Genomic DNA, 18,443 nt, shown 5'->3' with positions numbered 1-18,443 from the left:
AGCTCCTGATTGCTCTGAAACTAATTTCACAATCATTAGTTTTGGTGGTGGTGTGAGTGACAGAGTGTATTTACCAGATCTAAGAAAATGACAAGTTCCACAAGCTTAGCGGAGGAAGTTGTAAAGATGAAAAGTCTGATCTACGTGAAGCTCTGTGTTTTCAAGTCAAACTGTAGTCAGTTAAAGGAAATCTGCTTTGATTTACTAACTTCTTCTTTCCAAATGCACCGATGATATCAATGTCCACACATAAAGTAGAGTCACAGAGGGCGAGATCCTTTGTAAATACAGGCCCAGTGCATGAGGCACCGGCCATACAGAGCGCCGTTTTAGCCTGGAGGAGAAATTAATGAATCATGGCCAAGTGCTGCATTCCATCCATATGTAAGATGAGAAGATATTTTGCAAAGCCTCTGAATCAACTTAATGCTGTTATGGGCCATTGTTCACAATAAACATGTAAATTGTGTTTATGGAATAGCATATAAATCACCGGCACTGATTCACAAATAAATTATAATCACAGTGAGTCCTCGCCATTCTTCGGCATATAGGCCGAATAAAAAGAAAGAAAGAAAGAAAGAAAGAAGCAAAACACACAAACACACAAATACACACTGTTACTAATAACATCAATGATGGCTCATTACATATATATACTCAACTACTGTGCTTAAGTTAAGCACAATTTTGAAGTATTGTGCTTTTTACTCCGCTGTAGTTACTAGTTAATTTGAAGATAAACAATATGAAATATAATCAAGAAAAAAGATCAAGTTTTTTTTATCCTCAGGGGTAGATTCACAAGCTACCAGCTGCGACATTAAAGTGATCTACACTTGATTCATCAATAATTATAACACAATAATATAATATGTAATATTTTTAAATGGGCCTTTCTATTTATATAATGAGTGCTATGACTTCTGGTATTTTAAGTATATTTTTATGTTAATACTTTCGTATTTTTACTTGGGTAAAATTTTTAATGCAATTGGTATAGTTACTGTTACCCAACTAAAGGATCGTAGTCCTTCTTCTGTCAATGCAGTAACCATGACACTGTGACAGTGAGGCCTTATACACAATACCAGAACCCTGAAACTAAAGCAGCTAAATGGAATTTTACCTTTATTAGTTTTATTATTTTCTTTTAAATAACAATGCTTTTTCTACTGTGACATGTCAAAATGTCCTCAGTGTCATAGAACTGTTTACATTTAGGATGTAGATAGGTAAGATAGATACACAATAGAAAATGTTTGTCCAACATTAAATGCTGTAGTAATACTTCAAAGCCACTAGGTGGTGCCATGGTATCTGTATTGTTGATACTTGTTGTATTTCAGCCAGTGTACTTGTTAGTTTAATGAGTTGAAGTGATAAATCTAATATATACGCCACAGCTGTGAAAATATATCACAACAATATTCTTGATTATAATGTAAAATCAGTGCAGAACGACACTGCATGATTGATCACAGGATATCTTGACAATAAGACAAACTCTACCACTTTCTACTAAGTCACCCTTTATGAAGGGTTTTTATTAGACAACCTATTTACTAATGTTTTATAGACCCTTTAGAAGCCAATAATCAGAAAAGGTTTTGGGTTGCCAGGTTGTCCCTTTGGTTAGCAATGAGCCTGTCTATCAGGATTAACACATCTAAAAATGTTGATAACCCATTAAAACGTTTTGAATAATATATTGATTCTCGTCATGGCAGCTAGATAGTAAGAATTGTTGAACTTAGAGACTCAAACCTGCTGGCCATCTGAGGCCTTTTAGTGTGGAGTTTGCATGTACTCCCTGTGCTTGCAAAGGCTCTTTCCAGGCACTACAGCTTCCTCCCACAGACAAGACAAGCAGCGACAGTTAACTAGTGACTCTCAATTGCTCGTAGGAATGAATGTGAACATGAATGGTTATGGTCCAGGGTGTACCCTACCAAGGATGAGTGCACCATATACCTACTGAGGATAAACAATTCTCACCTTCCAGTAAGTGTTACATGTAAATGTTACTGTTATGTTGTAAATAATGCCTTTTGGTACAGATGCTCTGTCAACCTTTGCCAGAAATTGAGTGGTTTGATGGTCCAGAAAAATGAATTAAAAACTCACTAAAATATAAAGGAAGTGTCATGCTGGATAAGGATGGACACCAGCCAGAGAGGTTTTAAATAAAATGTGTCGTTTTAAAAAGTGGAGTCACCTGTGAGACAAACCAGAGAAAAGAAACAGAATGGGGAGAGTCGCATGGAGGAGGCAGGCAGAGAGGAGGATGTGATAGTGCCTCACCTCCACGGGTCTGAAGCCAGAGGAGGAGGATTTGAGGGTTGCTTTGGTTCTGGCCAGAGGGAGGCAGAGATGAGGGAGGTCACTACTGCTACAGATTTGGCGGTGCCACTGTCTGGAGAGAGATTGATGGCTGCAAGCAACAGATAACAGCTTGCAGTGTGAGAGGGGATTAAAAAAAGGCAGAGATTGTAGCGAGAACCTGACCCCACCCGTTTGAGGCTGTGCTAAGCAGCAACGCCTGATTCACACTGCAATTAACTGCTGAGGCAACTGCAGGTTTGTGGAGGGTAAATGTGAACTACTCTGATTTTTTTCATCATACAATATGCTGGAAGCTATCATTCATCCTACAGTGTTTTTATTTATAGCAGAACTGTGACCACAACTGGATGAATATTTGCTTTGAAAATGTGGGTCACTTGAAAGCTTTATAAGAATTCAGTGGTCTTATAATACTTCAAATGTCACTACAGTTTGCCCATATGGACACACAAAAGGCATATTTTACTCTAACTGTTACTCTATCCTTGTCTAAGCATTGTTGTGACAGCAGCCCAGCTGATTGGGCCCCTGCAAACCATCCTGCTTGTTTCCCACGTAACCCATGGGTGCTCCATCACAATGCCATTGTTATCCATCAGATTGTCTGCAGTCATTACTTATTCAGCCAGCCGTCCTGCCTTTTGTCCAAAATCATTCTTCACTCCGTCCCTAAGACCTTCTCCTGCACGCTGCGGCCCATCTGCCCCCCTGTCTGACACATACTACACGAGCCCCCATTTCTCTATCCCTCTCTCTCTCTCTCTCTCTCTCTCTCTCTTTCTCACACACACACAGACACACACACTGACACGCAAAAACTCTCCACGCCAGCTGTCCAGCTCGTGTCCCCCGGCAGTAAAAGGTACCGGCCGGTGCTGAATCAGACCATCACAGTACACACAAAAGCAGTGCTCACTGCTGTCCAGCCTGTTTCCATCACCGATGACAATGGCATTAAAAAACATCAAGTAAGCCATTTTCAGAGTTAATACAAAGAGTGTGTACACAAAGAGAGTCTAGATATCACGTATGCAGATTATTTTTTATTTCTGAATGTTAATTAAAAAAAACACGCAGTTGAATTAAAATGAGTTATAAGTAGAGGTGAAGCATTGATGGAGTAATTGATCTCAACTCATCAATTACTCCATCAATGCTTCAGAATTGGAAGAATTGTTTTTTTAAAGTCTTTTTTCAAGCAATAATGCCCAGAATGTCCAAGTTCCTACTTTAAGATTGTGAGGATGTGTTGCTTTTCTTTGTGATGTGTGATAATAATGGATTATCTTTCGGTTTCGAACCGCTGTTGGTACAAAACAAAATATTTGAAGACATAATCATTAGTTGCAGCCCTGATTGTAAGCCACTGACTGTAGATATATGTAGTTGCCAACTGACTGTTCTACAGAGAGCCATGAAGTGTCCTTTAATATTATTTTTCAGGTGCCACTGCCAAGATAGCTATAATATTTACTTAAGAAGAAGGAAGTTCGAAGCCATGCCAAATACTTTCTTAAAAATAGATAGAAGTCATTGATGGAGGTTATAAATAGAGAGAAGGGAAAGGGGGCTGGTCCTGAACAGGGATATTTATAGCACAGGCACATTGCTGTTTACTGGAGGCTGCAGCCAGGCCTGCACTTATCAATAACACCATAAAACCCCAAATAACACTGAATGGACAGTCGCCTCCCTCGTCCATTTCTGGAAAGATGCATCTGAGGTGAAATTAAATCACTTTTATGAGGGGATCAAAGGGATTACTCCTCAGGGTCTTCTATTCATGGACACAGTAAATGCAAAAGTTGTATCACTTTTCAGTGTCGACATATCTCTGATTACAACAATTTTTTTTTTCCATTTCTTGCCTCTTAAGTTTAAGTATGTTGAATGATCCAGCACAAGTAAAAGTTAATAGCACGCATTGTTTAAGAAAATGTAAGACATGGTGCATCTGATTTTGTTGTAAAAGCAAATGACCAAATCCTAGTGGTGTTAAAGTAGTTTATCAGATAGAAAGTTTTGTCACTGCATTTTAGTTCAGTTGTTTTAATCTTTGATTGTTTTGCCTTGAAGTCTTAGCAAGGAAAGGAGCTTGACAATTAGCTGTTGCATTTATTTTTCCTATGTAACAATCTTTAATCCAATTGTGACTGTAATATGCAGGGGGGAAAAAGGAGTTAAGCTGCATTATGTCTTGACATAGCTGCCTGATACAGGTGGAGGACAGACCAGCTGACTGAGGGGCAGGAGGAGGGGCAGACAGACAGCCAGCCAGCCCGGCTGCTGAGGAGCTGCTCCACTCCGACAGACGGCCAACTTGATCGGAGAGAACCTGCGACGCAAGCCGGCGCCGCTGCTGCTGAGTCCCGGGCAGCGACCGTCCGCCTGTCTGGGAGTTTGGCTAGCTAAGCTAACTGGTCGCTTTTATAGGAAAGACAAGCTGTGCTGTTAGCAATTCTGGGTGGAAAAATTAAATCAGAGTACTGCCGCTAATTGTTCAAGTTATAATTTAAAATGTCTATATTACCGTTCACTCCCCCAATCGTGAAGAGGCTTCTCGGCTGGAAGAAAGGAGAGCAGAACGGACAAGAGGAGAAATGGTGCGAAAAGGCTGTCAAAAGTCTTGTGAAGAAGTTGAAAAAGACGGGACAGCTGGACGAATTGGAAAAAGCCATCACAACACAGAATGTCAACACGAAATGCATAACCATACCCAGGTAAGGACACCAGCAGAGACGGCTAACTAGCGTTAGCTGCCCCGTAGTTAGCAAGCCAGGGCTGCTGACAGCTAACGTTAGCTAACTAGCTTGCTAGTTAGCCTGAGCTAATGTCAATAAGCCCCGTGTTTTTGTAAGAGAAGCAGTTTTCTTAGTTGTGCTGTTAACGCTAGCCTGGGCAGTTTAGTTGCCAAATACAGCGATGAAGAAATAAAAAGTTTGATGTTATGCGGAGGGGGTTTGATTGCACTGACGGTTAGCTTTAGCTGCCATGGTAAAAACAATCCTACACAGTGTAGCTAACATTGGCTGAACAAAGCAAACTTAACCTCCTTTTCAGCTTAAATTCTTTATTTTGGTGAGTGATCAGGTAACTGTCCATTGGTCTGAAATACCGATACGTTGCTAACGATGTCATTGTAGACTATTAAGTCTCAGTCCATCCTTAGTTTGCACATCCAGCATGAGCAGTGTGTCAATAGCTTATTAGCACTAACTACGCGCAAATGAAACATAATAATTGTGTAGTAATGTGGGGAAAGGTTGTAGTTAACGTGTCCCAAATACTTAAGCCAGTTTAAAAAATGTCTAAGCACATTTCACCTGCTGACATGGTCGCTGTGGCACATGTAGTGCTACATAAACAAATAGTTCACACGTGTGATGAATAGGAGAAGGGGTGGGATGGCGAAGCAGAACTCTGACTCACAGAGGATGTTTAGACTGGGGTGTGTGTACTCTGGGAAAGTTGGAATAAGGACTCGGTTTGGGATTCCCCATATGGGATACCCATCTGTCTAACACCAGTGACTCTAGTTTTGCTGCCATATGAGGTAACTTTTTATGGGTGTGAAGCAGGACTGTGCATACATACAGTTTTATTCTCACACATCTGAATGAGTCAACAAATGTTGATAGCAAATATTTTCATTTGATTGGATGTCGAACCAAAATATTGTGCAGTTTATGGGACAATGTTAGTCTTGAATCTTAATTTCCATCTGCTGAGATGCATGTGAATCTAACTGCTGTACAGTTGTTGTTTCTTTTGGTACATAAGAGGGTTGCCTCAGTCCACCTGGGTGTCAGAGCGGTCATCATGTCAGAGCGGCAAATCGCGGAGACAGGACATAGCCCAGGCCAATCTCAGCAGAGGCATGGGAATGCTAAACTCAGCTGACCCAACAAATACATCCTCTATGCAGGGAGCAGTGTCGGAAGCTGAGTCTGAGCCCATCTCGTCTGCAGCAGGCACTGATTTAGTCTGAAAGATTGAATAAAGTCGTTTAAATAGCAGGCAGAGGTGGTGGTGGTCCTGGTATATTTTTATTAGATGTTTCCTACTATTTATGTATCACACTTCTCAATCAGAATTTCCCCCCGGGGATCAATAAAGTATTTCTATCTATCTATCTATCTAAGCTTCACTTAACTGTATGTCTTTTGGTACCACTTAGCTTTTATGCTTACTTGAGGTAGACATGTCTTTTTTTTTTATTCTGCTGAAAATTGTGTCAACGTATGTTTTTCATTTAAATAAGAGTATTTATAAGTTGCCAAAGTTGTGGAAACTATATAATTTTGTATACATAGCAGCACATAGACAGCAAGATCAACCACACTAATGGGCCAGTCTTGGTGTCTTTTAACATCTAAATGACACACAATTATGGTATTTTTTTCTAAAATAAGATATACTTTTGAGCTTTAGATTTGTGATTTAGGAGATTCTGTTTTGTCTTGGAACATTTGGTCAGTTTTCTATCGTCCTGTCTTCTTTTAAATGATATTGTAGGTGTCTCTTGTTACTCAGGCGAGATGATCATGGCTGCTCATTGATGTTTGCACTCTTGCTTGAGTGCCTCTGGAAGTCATAATGTCAGCAGTGTCAGCAAAGCATGTCACTTCAAGTTCTGAATAAGTGATGGCCTATTGTAATTAATCTTGTTTGCCTCAGTCAGAAAAGCCTGTGGCTCATGTCCATCTGTGACATGGACACTGACCAGTGGCACCAAGCAAGCCTTAACTTGTTTGCCTTAAACCTCAAGTCCTCTCTGACACACTTCACAGGAGACCAAACCATAGTAAAGAATAAGAACCATGTGTTTCTAGTCTGATAGCTCAACAATGAGCTGAACTGTTCAGTTCAGCAGGAAAAAAGTCATCACAGCACTGGAGTCTGTGTGAGAAGGGAGATCTATTACAGTCTTTTCTTTCCTGTTTAGTCATTTTACTTTCATGGCAATATATGAATATATATATACATGTTCCCACACTTCACAGTTACATATTAAAAGCAGCTAAAATGAGGTTCCTTCTATAGAGTCACTGCAATTTCACCTTCACATTTGGACTGTATCACATTTAACTCTGGTCATATTTTAATTATAGACAATTTTTTTCACTTTTTGAACATTTGAACAACGCAAATCTATATACACTACTCACAAAAAGTTAGGGATATTCGGCTTTCAGGTGAAATTTCAGGATGAACCTAAAATGCATTCTAAACTTTCCAGGTGAACTTAATGTGACCTTCTCTAAACTTTTGAATGCACATGTCCAACTGTTCAGTGTTTCAGTACTTTTTGCACAAGTTGCTGTTCTCTAACAAGAAGCTTAACAGCAAAATTCACAACAGGTTTGATCCATGAATCGACCAATACATTTCCTGCTTCAGTTAGAATTGGTATTTAAACAGTCCTCCTCATCGTGCTGTTCACATTCTGACATCACGAGACCAAGACGACACCTAACAATTGATCAGCAGCACCTCACCATTGCGAGGCTTCAAACAGGAAGTCCTCAGACGGAGGTGTTCACTGAGCTTAGAGGGTCACAGAGTGTCATCAGGAGGTTGTAACAGTGATACAGAGACTGGAAGAGTCACAGAAAGGAGAGGAGTGGACGTCCTTTGGCCACATCCCAATTTATTGAGACACTGAAAATTTTTTGTTGTGGTATACCCACCACTGTTGTTAGATTTTCTTTCAATAAATTGTTTAAGATGAATAAATTTACCATTGCATGCTTCTACTTAAATGCCCTACTTTCATGATATAATATCACTGTAGCATTCACTTTTTACATTGTCCATATATTTCACCTGAAAGTCGAATATCCCTAACTTTTTGTGAGTACTGTATACGCTCTATCTTGACTTTTGTTTGTATTCCAAAACGATTATTTGGCATTTGGTGCATTTTAGTGTGGTTCAGACAGCTGAAGTTTCCCTGACTGGTGCTGCTGTGTAACTGGGGCTAAAGGAATGGTTGGCATAAATACAGTTTTTCATACTTAAACTATTTGAATGCAGTAAATGAAAAAGCAAACCTTGCATAAGCAGCGTAAGAAATTATTTGGAACTGGTCTGACATCAGTCAAGGGCTCTGGTGTCCTGTCCTCAGTTAGAAACAAATAAACATATTAATGATTGCACCTTATAAGTCAAACACACGATTTCAATAATATTTGCATGTACCGCTACAGTCTTTTTGGTGGTGTCTTTCAGATCTTTAGATGGGCGTCTCCAGGTCTCCCACAGAAAAGGCCTTCCTCATGTCATCTACTGTCGCTTGTGGCGCTGGCCAGACTTGCAGTCCCATCATGAGCTGAGGGCTGTCGACCACTGTGAATTTGCCTTCCACACCAAGAAGGATGAAGTCTGCGTCAACCCCTACCACTATCAGAGGGTGGAGACACCAAGTTAGTATACTTAATTGCTATGTGATCCAAATTACTGTATTTAAATGAATACTTATGCCATACAGTATACACTGAACCGAACTGGTCCTTACCGATAGTATCTGTCTGTCTCCAGTTTTGCCTCCTGTCCTAGTACCACGACACACAGATATCCCCTCAGAGTTTCCACCGTTGGATGATTACAGCCCATCCATCCCTGAGAACACCAACTTCCCCGCTGGCATTGAGCCCCAGAGTAACTATATTCCTGGTGAGAAACACTGTGCCTTTATTTATGAACATGCAGCTTAAAAGTCTGCAAGCTCTTATTCTCATGTTTGATTATTTAGCATGTGTTTCATTTGGAGATGAATTCCCAAAAATGGTTATATCTTTAAAGCAATGTTGTGTTTACAATTAATGCTGGTTATTGTACTAACATGTGGAAAAAACCAACTTGAATATAAGCAGAAAACCCTCTCTTGGTAAATTCTGGTTGTGTTGATATTTTTGCCTCTAATGTTCTAGATGTCAAACATTCATTAAGTCACAATAATATATTTCAGCAATAGAAAACAAGTCAGACCTTTGATCAGGAGCGTGTGCTTAGCCTTTGTCTTTGTTTGTGTGTCACAGAAACTCCCCCACCGGGGTATCTGAGCGAGGATGGTGAGACAAATGATCACCAACTCAACCACAGCATGGACACTGGTGAGTCAAAACTACACCACAATTCACGCTTGCACTGTTCTAATTATGCATTATCTGGATCATGAACTAGTCCTCAATTACTGCTTTATTTCAGGTTCACCCAGCCTGTCGCCCAATCCTGTGTCACCCACAAACAATAATCTTGGTAAGCGAACCAAAGCTTTATTTAGGGACCATATCATTCATTATGTGCACTAGTCTGGTTGGGACCATGTACATGCCATTGACAATACTTTTTTCATTCTAGTGCGTAATTTTTGAAAACGCTATTTAGTGGATACTGTGTACTGTGTCTAATGGTATTTCATCTGATGATTCATCCCTTTTTGCTTCTCTCAATATTAATTGATTTGGATATTCAGATTTTTCAGACAGACAGGTTTGAAATTAAATTTGCAATGTTCTCATTGGGTTATTGATCTAAATTTGCAAACTAAACACCAACTCCAAGCTCCTCTACAGTTAAATACTGGTGCATTACTTTAAAAGATCTAGTAGAGTTATACTGTCCTGTTACAGGGAATAAAAGGACACATGCCACTCAGGCGTGTAAATTCTCAGTAGCTATGGTATAAATTAGAGTTAATGTTGAGGCTATGCTGGTGGCTCAGCTGGATAAGACACATGCCATGTATGCTGCAGATGTGATGGTAAGGACATGCGTGTTCGACCAGCTCGAGCGCCATTTGTGAATTGAACCATCCTACAACAGTGGACCCATCCCCACCAGACTGTACATGATGACTGTACCATAGTCAGAGCTAGTCAAAACAAGTCAGTATACCAAAAATAGCTGATGTCTTAGTGATGGTGCTGTTCATATGAAGTTCACAGACTATCAGATTAGAATATCTTTGTAGGGGTGAGCATGTGTGAGAGAGACAGATGAGCAATATACAGGGGCAGTGGACTTCGTCTGGGAGGCTTAGCCTCAGGGCAGTAACAGAGTAAGCATGGTATGAATGGAGTCTTTGTCTATGGTCTGCCTGCTTCTCTGGAAAGGCCAGCGACAGACAGCTCAAGGTAATGCAATAATAATAATATCCGGTTGCCAGGTTATCCTATCTGTGTGGAAAGCCACCAGGAGGTCATTGTTAAAAAAAATAAATACATGCGTCATGTCTTGGCCATGAGGGTCGTGGGAAAGCGCTTTTGAAGAGAAGTCAAAGGGAGATTGCAGTATGGATCTTCACAATCAAATGGTTGTTTGGCCAAAAAGCACTTATCTGTTCTCATAAATATCTTAATTCTTTTTCCATGGACCTAATTGGAGCTTTCATGTCTGTTGAAGTCTCTCCATCTAACCCCCACCCTTTGCTCACACAGACTTACAACCTGTGACATACTGCGAGTCTGCCTTCTGGTGCTCCATCTCATACTATGAGCTGAACCAACGTGTAGGAGAGACGTTCCACGCCTCCCAGCCCTCCCTCACAGTAGATGGATTCACAGACCCCTCCAACTCTGAACGCTTCTGTCTGGGCTTGCTGTCCAACGTCAACCGCAACTCTGCAGTAGAGCTCACACGCAGACACATAGGTACCCATTTTATTCCACAGGGACTACATAAGCTTTGATCTTACTTTCCTTTTATATTTGTGCTTGACATAATCAGCAGGTAGCTGTGCTGAGCAACAGTCTTCTCTCTTCCCTTTCCAGGACGAGGCGTGAGGTTGTACTACATTGGGGGAGAGGTGTTTGCTGAGTGTCTCAGTGACAGTGCCATCTTTGTCCAGAGTCCCAACTGCAACCAGCGCTATGGCTGGCATCCTGCCACTGTCTGCAAAATACCTCCAGGTTTGCATGAGAGGACACATACATGAAGACACAGAGCGTAACATAAAATACAACAATGTATTTTTATTCTCAGTCAGTAAAGGTAATAATCAATCTTTATTTTGCAGGCTGCAACCTGAAGATCTTCAACAACCAGGAGTTTGCTGCCCTGCTCGCTCAGTCAGTCAACCAGGGCTTTGAGGCCGTCTACCAGCTCACCAGGATGTGTACCATTCGCATGAGTTTTGTGAAGGGCTGGGGAGCTGAGTACAGGTAAATAGACACACTTTCAGATGCTTATTACAATTATATAAATGCATTACCTTTGTTCTCGACATTTACATGCCATTGACTGAATGTGTGTTGAAATTGAACAGTTTTTAAGGCTTCAAAAAGGGTATAAGGCACTGAAGAGGTCAACCAGTTCATGCTCAAATGATTCATTGCCAAAATATGTTGCTAAGACAAATTAATAATGTACAGTTTACTAAAGATATTTGAGTGATTCAAATCTAGGCCATTCTCCAGCGAGGTAATTTGCAGTATAATAAAAAGCAGCAAGATTTTTCAATTCAGCTTGAAGTATTTCTTAAAACAGAGAGTGCTTGTTAAGGGAGGCTGTCAGGTCTGAGTAAGCCGCGGGGTGCTTGAAGGGGACAGTGAATTTAAGGGGTTATGAAGTGGGCCCTCTGTGAACCTGCCCTCCTCTGCTTAGGGCTCTTGTCCTGGTAGAAGATGTCATTCTGCAGACGTAACAGCAGCGCATAAAGCCATTTACAGCCAAGAGCAGACACATAGTGTACCTTTTCCATCTAACAGCTACACCCTACCATCTCACCTTTTGTGTCATATTACTTGTGTAAAAATGCCCATCTTATTTTAGCTTTCCAATGTGGAATTGGTGTCTGCCTTAACACCCAGTCCATAAGCTGTTGAAATTGTCCCAGCCTGTGTTAGTAAAAAGTCCCAAGCTGTCAGTAAAAAGAAAATAGTTTTTAAGGGTTCATCACTGTTCTTGATGTCCTTGAGTCTGTTGCACAGAACACATTTAGGACGCTTTATGAAGTCGTTGGCCCTAAACTTAACAAGAAAAGATGAGCCTTGGGTCGTGACGTCTGTGGTCAGGATAATTCAATTCAATGTTGGGGTTAACAAAGTGAAGGGGTGTTATGCACAGACGGTAGCAGGTTTGGACAAGGAAAAGAGGGTGATGGGGGAGGGTGCGGCTGTGAGCCGGCAAGAGAGGGCTAAGTAACAGAGGAAGAATGCAGCAGGCATGCAGTGGTGAAGAGGACATGAAGTGGGAGGAGACCACATTTCAGACACCCCTTGGAAGGGGGATTCCCACTGGACTATGAGTGGTGCGTGTTATATTTCTGGCACCTTGGAGAAAAACATCTCTGTTAGAAACTTGAATGACTTCAGAAATATCTTGTATAGTTGCTTCCGCGTTGGTGCTAATTCAACCAAGACAAGAAAAATACTGATTAGACTGTGCCACTGCATCGACTTTAATGAAGTTGAACAGTGACACGTCACAACAGTGATTTTAAATGCATGATGCTATGGTGTAGTATGAAAAGCTCTCACTGATGTATGCTGCATCTCTCATTCTCTGCACCCTTTCAGACGTCAAACAGTGACCAGCACCCCCTGCTGGATAGAGCTGCATCTTAATGGTCCTTTGCAGTGGCTGGACAAGGTCCTCACGCAGATGGGTTCTCCCAGCATCCACTGCTCCAGTGTGTCGTAGGAGCAGCAAATGCCTCCCACAAACCCTCCATCCCATCCACACACTTGTATACAAACCACGTAAGAAAAGTCTCTCAGTGATAATAAGGAACAAGACGGCATTCGTCAAGTCAACATATCACCCTCCTCCCTCGCTGTCTCTTACCTTTTCACCTCACACCTGTAGCACTTTCCTTAGTATCCATTTAGTGTCTCCATTTGATTATTTCCTCATGTGTTTTACAGGCAGCCACAGGGTATTTGCAATAGATTTCAAAAGACTAATCACGTTGTCTTCATTACTCATTCAGACATCGTGTCTATGCTAAGTGTTGTCATTTTTTATAAAGAAAAGTGAAATGCTTGTTTCCCAAGTTGAAGGTATGATACAGTTTCGGCTTTGTCACCTTTTACATGTTTCAATATATAACTGAATTGGGAGGCTTATTTATCAATTAAACCATAAATTACCATGAAACAGTGTCACTCTGAGTAGGGATTAAATAGAATATATTTAATGAATTTTTAAGTACCAGGTACTTTGCCCATATTGATGTATCTGTATTAATGAAAATGTCAATTGTTTGACTGATCATATAATTGGTATTTTATCTATTTTAAACAAAATATAGACATTAGCATCACTTTCTTGAAAAGAACCCTTGTATGAAAACTATTTTGCTGAGTGAAAGAGACATTTTATAAGTTATTTTTGCATACTGTCCTGCATGGGAATATATTTTTTTTATTGCCTCAATATGATTGTACATAAATATTTATAGCTTGTGATTTCTCTTAGCCAGGCATTGCTTGAAACAGTGGACCTGACTGACCTCTGGCATGAGTAGATTCACCTAAAGACTTTGCATTAATGACTCAAAACTTGGCCTGCTTAAATTTAGTTAACAGGTTCTGAAGTGTGACACATAGGATTACTGTGCCAGCTATTACTCTTATTTCATAATAGGGGCGTAGAGTATGATTTACTGTATGCGCAGTCATAGTGGACTGGTTGAATTTAGGCACTGTGTGACTTCAGTGTGAAGGGTACTCACTAACGGCAACCATGTCTGTGGTTCATCCATCGATGGCGTGTAGAGTGAAAACATGAATGCAGGTCTTTTCACATATTTCCAACTGTTAGCCAATAATACACTATGCTCCTTGTGGGTAAATGATGCACTTCCAATATACGATGTTGATCAGTGCAAAGCTTTAGTTCTAGTAGTAGTTTGCTTGTTCAGTAAATACTGTATATTACATGTACATTTCTGCAATATAAGGCATGTGTAATATTCTCGCTGTCCTTGATCATTGTTGATGAACCTACCATGTTTATCCTGCACTTACTTGCAGTACATAGGACTGAGTCACCATGTGCTCTATTAAAACAGTTACATGGTGCTAAACTGAAACACTGTGTACTCCAGTGCGTTTGGTAGTTGGTAGATTTGTATCAGTACTTGTGTTCCTTGATATTTTTAGATGGTGGATTTCTGTTCCAAGACTTATGTACATGTTTTTTTCATGTAGCTTAATATTTGTTATCAAATGACCATTGTTTTGTTATCTGTGAAAATTTAATAAATTGCAACTGAATAAAAAGAATTCCAAGTTAATGTTTTGTATTTTTTTAAATCATGACTTAATATAGTGTCTAGAAAAAATGGAAATCCCTGTACATGAATGCACTCCAATATTACGGTGCTGTAATAAATGCAATATTATGAAACTGTCTGAGGTGATGATGCAACCCTAAGGCAACTTGAGATTATAGTTTGTGGTTTTGTTTATGGCAGGCATATTGTTAGTTGTTTAACATTTCTACTAATAAAAAAAAAAAAAAAAAAAAAAAGATTTCGAACACCTTTCAGTGTAATGTCCAATACAGTGCCGTGACTGGACTGAACAGTCTCTTTATTTCAGAGGTCATTGAAGCTTACAGGTGTTCCTATTTTTCTGCTCTGCGTATTTTACTTAATAGAGATGAGTTGTATGTACCCATGTGGTGCAATAGTCTTGTGTTAAAATAAATACGACATACACACACAGTAAAAAAAAAAGAAAAGAGAAAATTTAAAATCACAAGTCTTTATGTTGATTCAACAGGATGTGCATTAAACATCTGACAACTCTTCTAAGGATAAGGCACATTATGTCACTTTCAAATATATGTGACAACTGTACCTAAAGGACGTGTACATAAATCAAAGCCCACATTATTTAACTTTTCCACCGGTAACACCATTATGTGTTAATGTGCACTCTGGGCTCAAAGCATAGTGAGGGATCCAGGGGAGAAGACTGAGGGTCAGGACAATCTGTTGGCTATCTTCTCTCCCTAATCACGTTATTAAACTGCTTCTCATTATACACCAGCATTGCAATCATTTCATTTTTAAGATTCAAAAGTTTCTAAACATGACTATGCCTACAGTACAGTCTGTAAGCATCTCCACTTTTCAGGTGCGAGAAGCAAGCCAAAGGGCGCTGGATCTTGTGGGAGCCCCAGGAAAGGAGGTGAATCAGGGGAAAAGAGTCACAGGTAGCTACTTTTAGCTTTCTTCACCCGATGATAAGCCGTCTATCTCATCTTCATCGCCACCTATGGCCATCCAAAACGCTTTTGCTACCTGGAAAGCAGTGTTAGTGGAAATACTCAATACTGGAATTTACATAAACATGTTAACCTGAAGAATTTATTGAGCCAACTAAGAGTTCACACTGAAACCTGCTACAGCATTTTTGTCTGTCACATCATTTATTCAGGCATGGACTGACTAGTTTGACAATGTTGTGAAGATATCATTACCAGTTTGTGATGCACAGTTCAAAACAATTTATGGTAAATAATACATCTTTTATATAACCAGGAAACACAGACTATGAATGTGAACAGATCCTAGTCATGGTGTCTTGTAATCAGGGGTGAATACTGTTGCTTACCTTCTCTGCATGAACCTTTCTCTGCTCATGAGGTAATGAAGAAGCTTTGTCTGCAAAAAAAACCAAAAAAACAATCATGAATAAATCACAAATATTTGACCTCCACACCATCAATGAGAACGAGGTAGAAACACACCAAAGATCTTGTACGTTTTAAAAAGCACCAAGTTGTGCGTTTGTTTTTCATTTCTCAGTTACCTTTCATCTCTTTTAATTTGGTAAAGAGACGTTCAAAGTTATCCACATCTGCATCTCCAGCAGTCAGATTGGCGAGTTCCTGAATGTCCAAATCAGTCATCGCATCTGAGAGAATCAACAAAATGAATATTAATAAACTAACATGTTATTAATGACATTTCCAGAGATCATGATATCAGTGTTTTGGGTGAGCATACTTAAAAAAATATGCCGGCAACATGAATATCACTTTTAGGAAAAAAATTACTTCAGATATCGTTCACTTACCAACTACTGAGTCTCCTTGTGTGTCTGTGTTTGTACTACTTTCTGTATGGTTAGCATCCTCACTGACATGTGAGCCCTCTACTGGCAAGCTGGAGGACTGTGACAGAAAAGAGGCAAGGGTTAGCTTGCCTCCTCAAAAATCCCATTTAAATGAAAAATGATTGATATACATGAGAAACAAGTAGGACCACATTGAAAGGTAATTACAAATATAAATGAAATTGCAATCAAGGTAAATGAAAATATAGTTACAACAAAATTTTCACTGACAGGTGGATCTTGACAGCTGTGAGGGTTGTTGTGTCTGGAGGCCACCAAACTACTCATCAGACCAAAGCCCTGATTGTGCCCTATCAAACAGAGATATGCGCCATTACATACCACAGATAAATTGGACATTCAGGGGAACATTCAAAAGGTAATTGTACTGATGATATCATCTCACCATCCTTCATCTCCACACTGGACCACACATTAGCATTGAGAGCCTGGACAATTCTCTTTACTCCCGTGGATTCTGGAAAATCATCTGATGAAGGCAACAAAGACAGTGTGAATGAGAGTTGAAAATTAAAAAAATAAAAAAGAGTGCACACTAGCATTATGTGCTGTCTGTAAACCTCACCATCCTCGTCTGGCAACTCCTGTGGATTGAGCTCCACCAGCTCAAAGGCATGTGCCAAACACCACTGTTGTGCTTCATGCCTGGTGACTCCTAGAATACAAATTAATTTTCAGATGGCATAATTTTCAGATGGCATATAGTACGCTGCGAAATTGTATCCCAGTGCTTTCTGCTTCCACATAGAGCAGGAAGACTGACCGTTTTCACAGACTCTGTCGCACACCAGGATGAGCACCTCTGGAGCAAGATCTTCCACCACTGATATCCAAGGTTGTAGCTTTTCCAGACCATCCCTCTGCAAACACCATGCACACATGGTAAACATTACAAGTGCATCACAAAATGTCCTAAAGCTATGGCTCATTCCTAAGACACGTACCACTGTACTGTCAAAATAGGCGATGAAGGCTTGCATGGACTGGGCAATCTCTGATGACATTTGAAAAGTGCTTGGTACAACACATAGCCTGACATCTGCTGTATAATACTTGTTGTTGATGGTCCATGGATACCAGGCTACAGATTCTTCTCTCTTGGTCGGCTCGGGTAAAGTCTTCGAACTGAGGATCTCTGAGGCCAAAAACACATTTGTTATAGATCACACACACAAATAGAGACATTAGGTTGGGCTAAGTTGTGCAGTTTGCTCTCACTGTGACCGCCGACTACCTCTAGCGTTAGAAATAATGCCTACTTAATCCCCTTACACCTCGCCATTGACGTTTTCACATCAGCCCCGCAAAAATAAATCACTCAACTTGCTTGACAACCTCAGACAAACGTGTTATTAACCCATATTGGCTACATGCAGACGGTACCAAATGTTAACTGTTGTGCTAAGTTAGCTTTGTTTAACGTTAGCCTGTCTGCTAAATCATGCACGTTAAGCTCTGCTAAACTTACGTTTAATCAGCTCTTCTTCTTTAAAACCACTGTCACAGCTAGTGATGAGCACACATGGAATAGTGATCTCCATGCTTTCTTCTGTGGTCGACATTATCATAATATTTGAGACGAGCTTCTCCAGCTGCTAGCTTAACGTGACGTCAGCCAGCGTTCATAACCTTTCAACTCTGACTGAGCCGCTGCGACGGTCTCTTCCGGTGCATCGTTACTGTGGAGAAACTGGGCTCACAGCTTCTTTCAGTATATTTGTGTAACGCTACGTTGCCAGTAGATAATTTTCTGTCATAATAGGTACCAACATGTAGTGTGTGTTTACATCGACAGTGACATTAAATGCGCTTCCTGTACTGAAGCATTTTGTGTAACTTGTGGGGTGTGCGATGCCCTGATCTTAGCTTTCAGGCACAGCACCTGCATCAAAACTCCGTCAATGAATTCATAATGTATACTTACATTAATGAGTACTGGTTAAGGATTAGCCAATATAAAAGTAAGGCCTTAGTTGTAATTTGTATCTGCCATTTGTAATTAAA

The 18,443-nt window shown here is 40.2% G+C and overlaps 2 protein-coding genes across 2 annotated transcripts; one reads left to right on the top strand and one right to left on the bottom strand.

Annotated features, from left to right (window-relative positions):
- Positions 1-4,665: 4,665 nt before the first annotated feature.
- Positions 4,666-13,391, top strand: smad3b (SMAD family member 3b). The gene is made up of 9 exons (XM_070830621.1): positions 4,666-5,066; positions 8,578-8,771; positions 8,887-9,021; positions 9,387-9,461; positions 9,556-9,606; positions 10,788-11,000; positions 11,121-11,258; positions 11,366-11,510; positions 12,867-13,391. Exons 1-9 carry the CDS (start codon positions 4,864-4,866, stop codon positions 12,988-12,990), a joined length of 1,278 nt encoding a protein of 425 aa, XP_070686722.1. The 5' UTR covers positions 4,666-4,863; the 3' UTR covers positions 12,991-13,391.
- A 1,521-nt stretch (positions 13,392-14,912) lies between these two features.
- Positions 14,913-18,058, bottom strand: aagab (alpha and gamma adaptin binding protein). The gene is made up of 10 exons (XM_070830888.1): positions 17,908-18,058; positions 17,384-17,574; positions 17,203-17,299; positions 17,005-17,094; positions 16,825-16,908; positions 16,650-16,729; positions 16,380-16,476; positions 16,113-16,217; positions 15,915-15,964; positions 14,913-15,601 (listed from the first exon to the last, which is right to left on the bottom strand). The coding sequence occupies exons 1-10, from the start codon at positions 18,005-18,007 to the stop codon at positions 15,524-15,526; spliced, it is 972 nt and encodes a 323-aa protein (XP_070686989.1). The 5' UTR covers positions 18,008-18,058; the 3' UTR covers positions 14,913-15,523.
- Between the last annotated feature and the right edge of the window lie 385 nt (positions 18,059-18,443).

This window comes from Pempheris klunzingeri, chromosome 5 (assembly GCF_042242105.1).
Source record: "Pempheris klunzingeri isolate RE-2024b chromosome 5, fPemKlu1.hap1, whole genome shotgun sequence".
Lineage (NCBI taxonomy): Eukaryota > Metazoa > Chordata > Actinopteri > Acropomatiformes > Pempheridae > Pempheris > Pempheris klunzingeri.
This window is presented reverse-complemented; position numbering and strand designations above follow the sequence as displayed.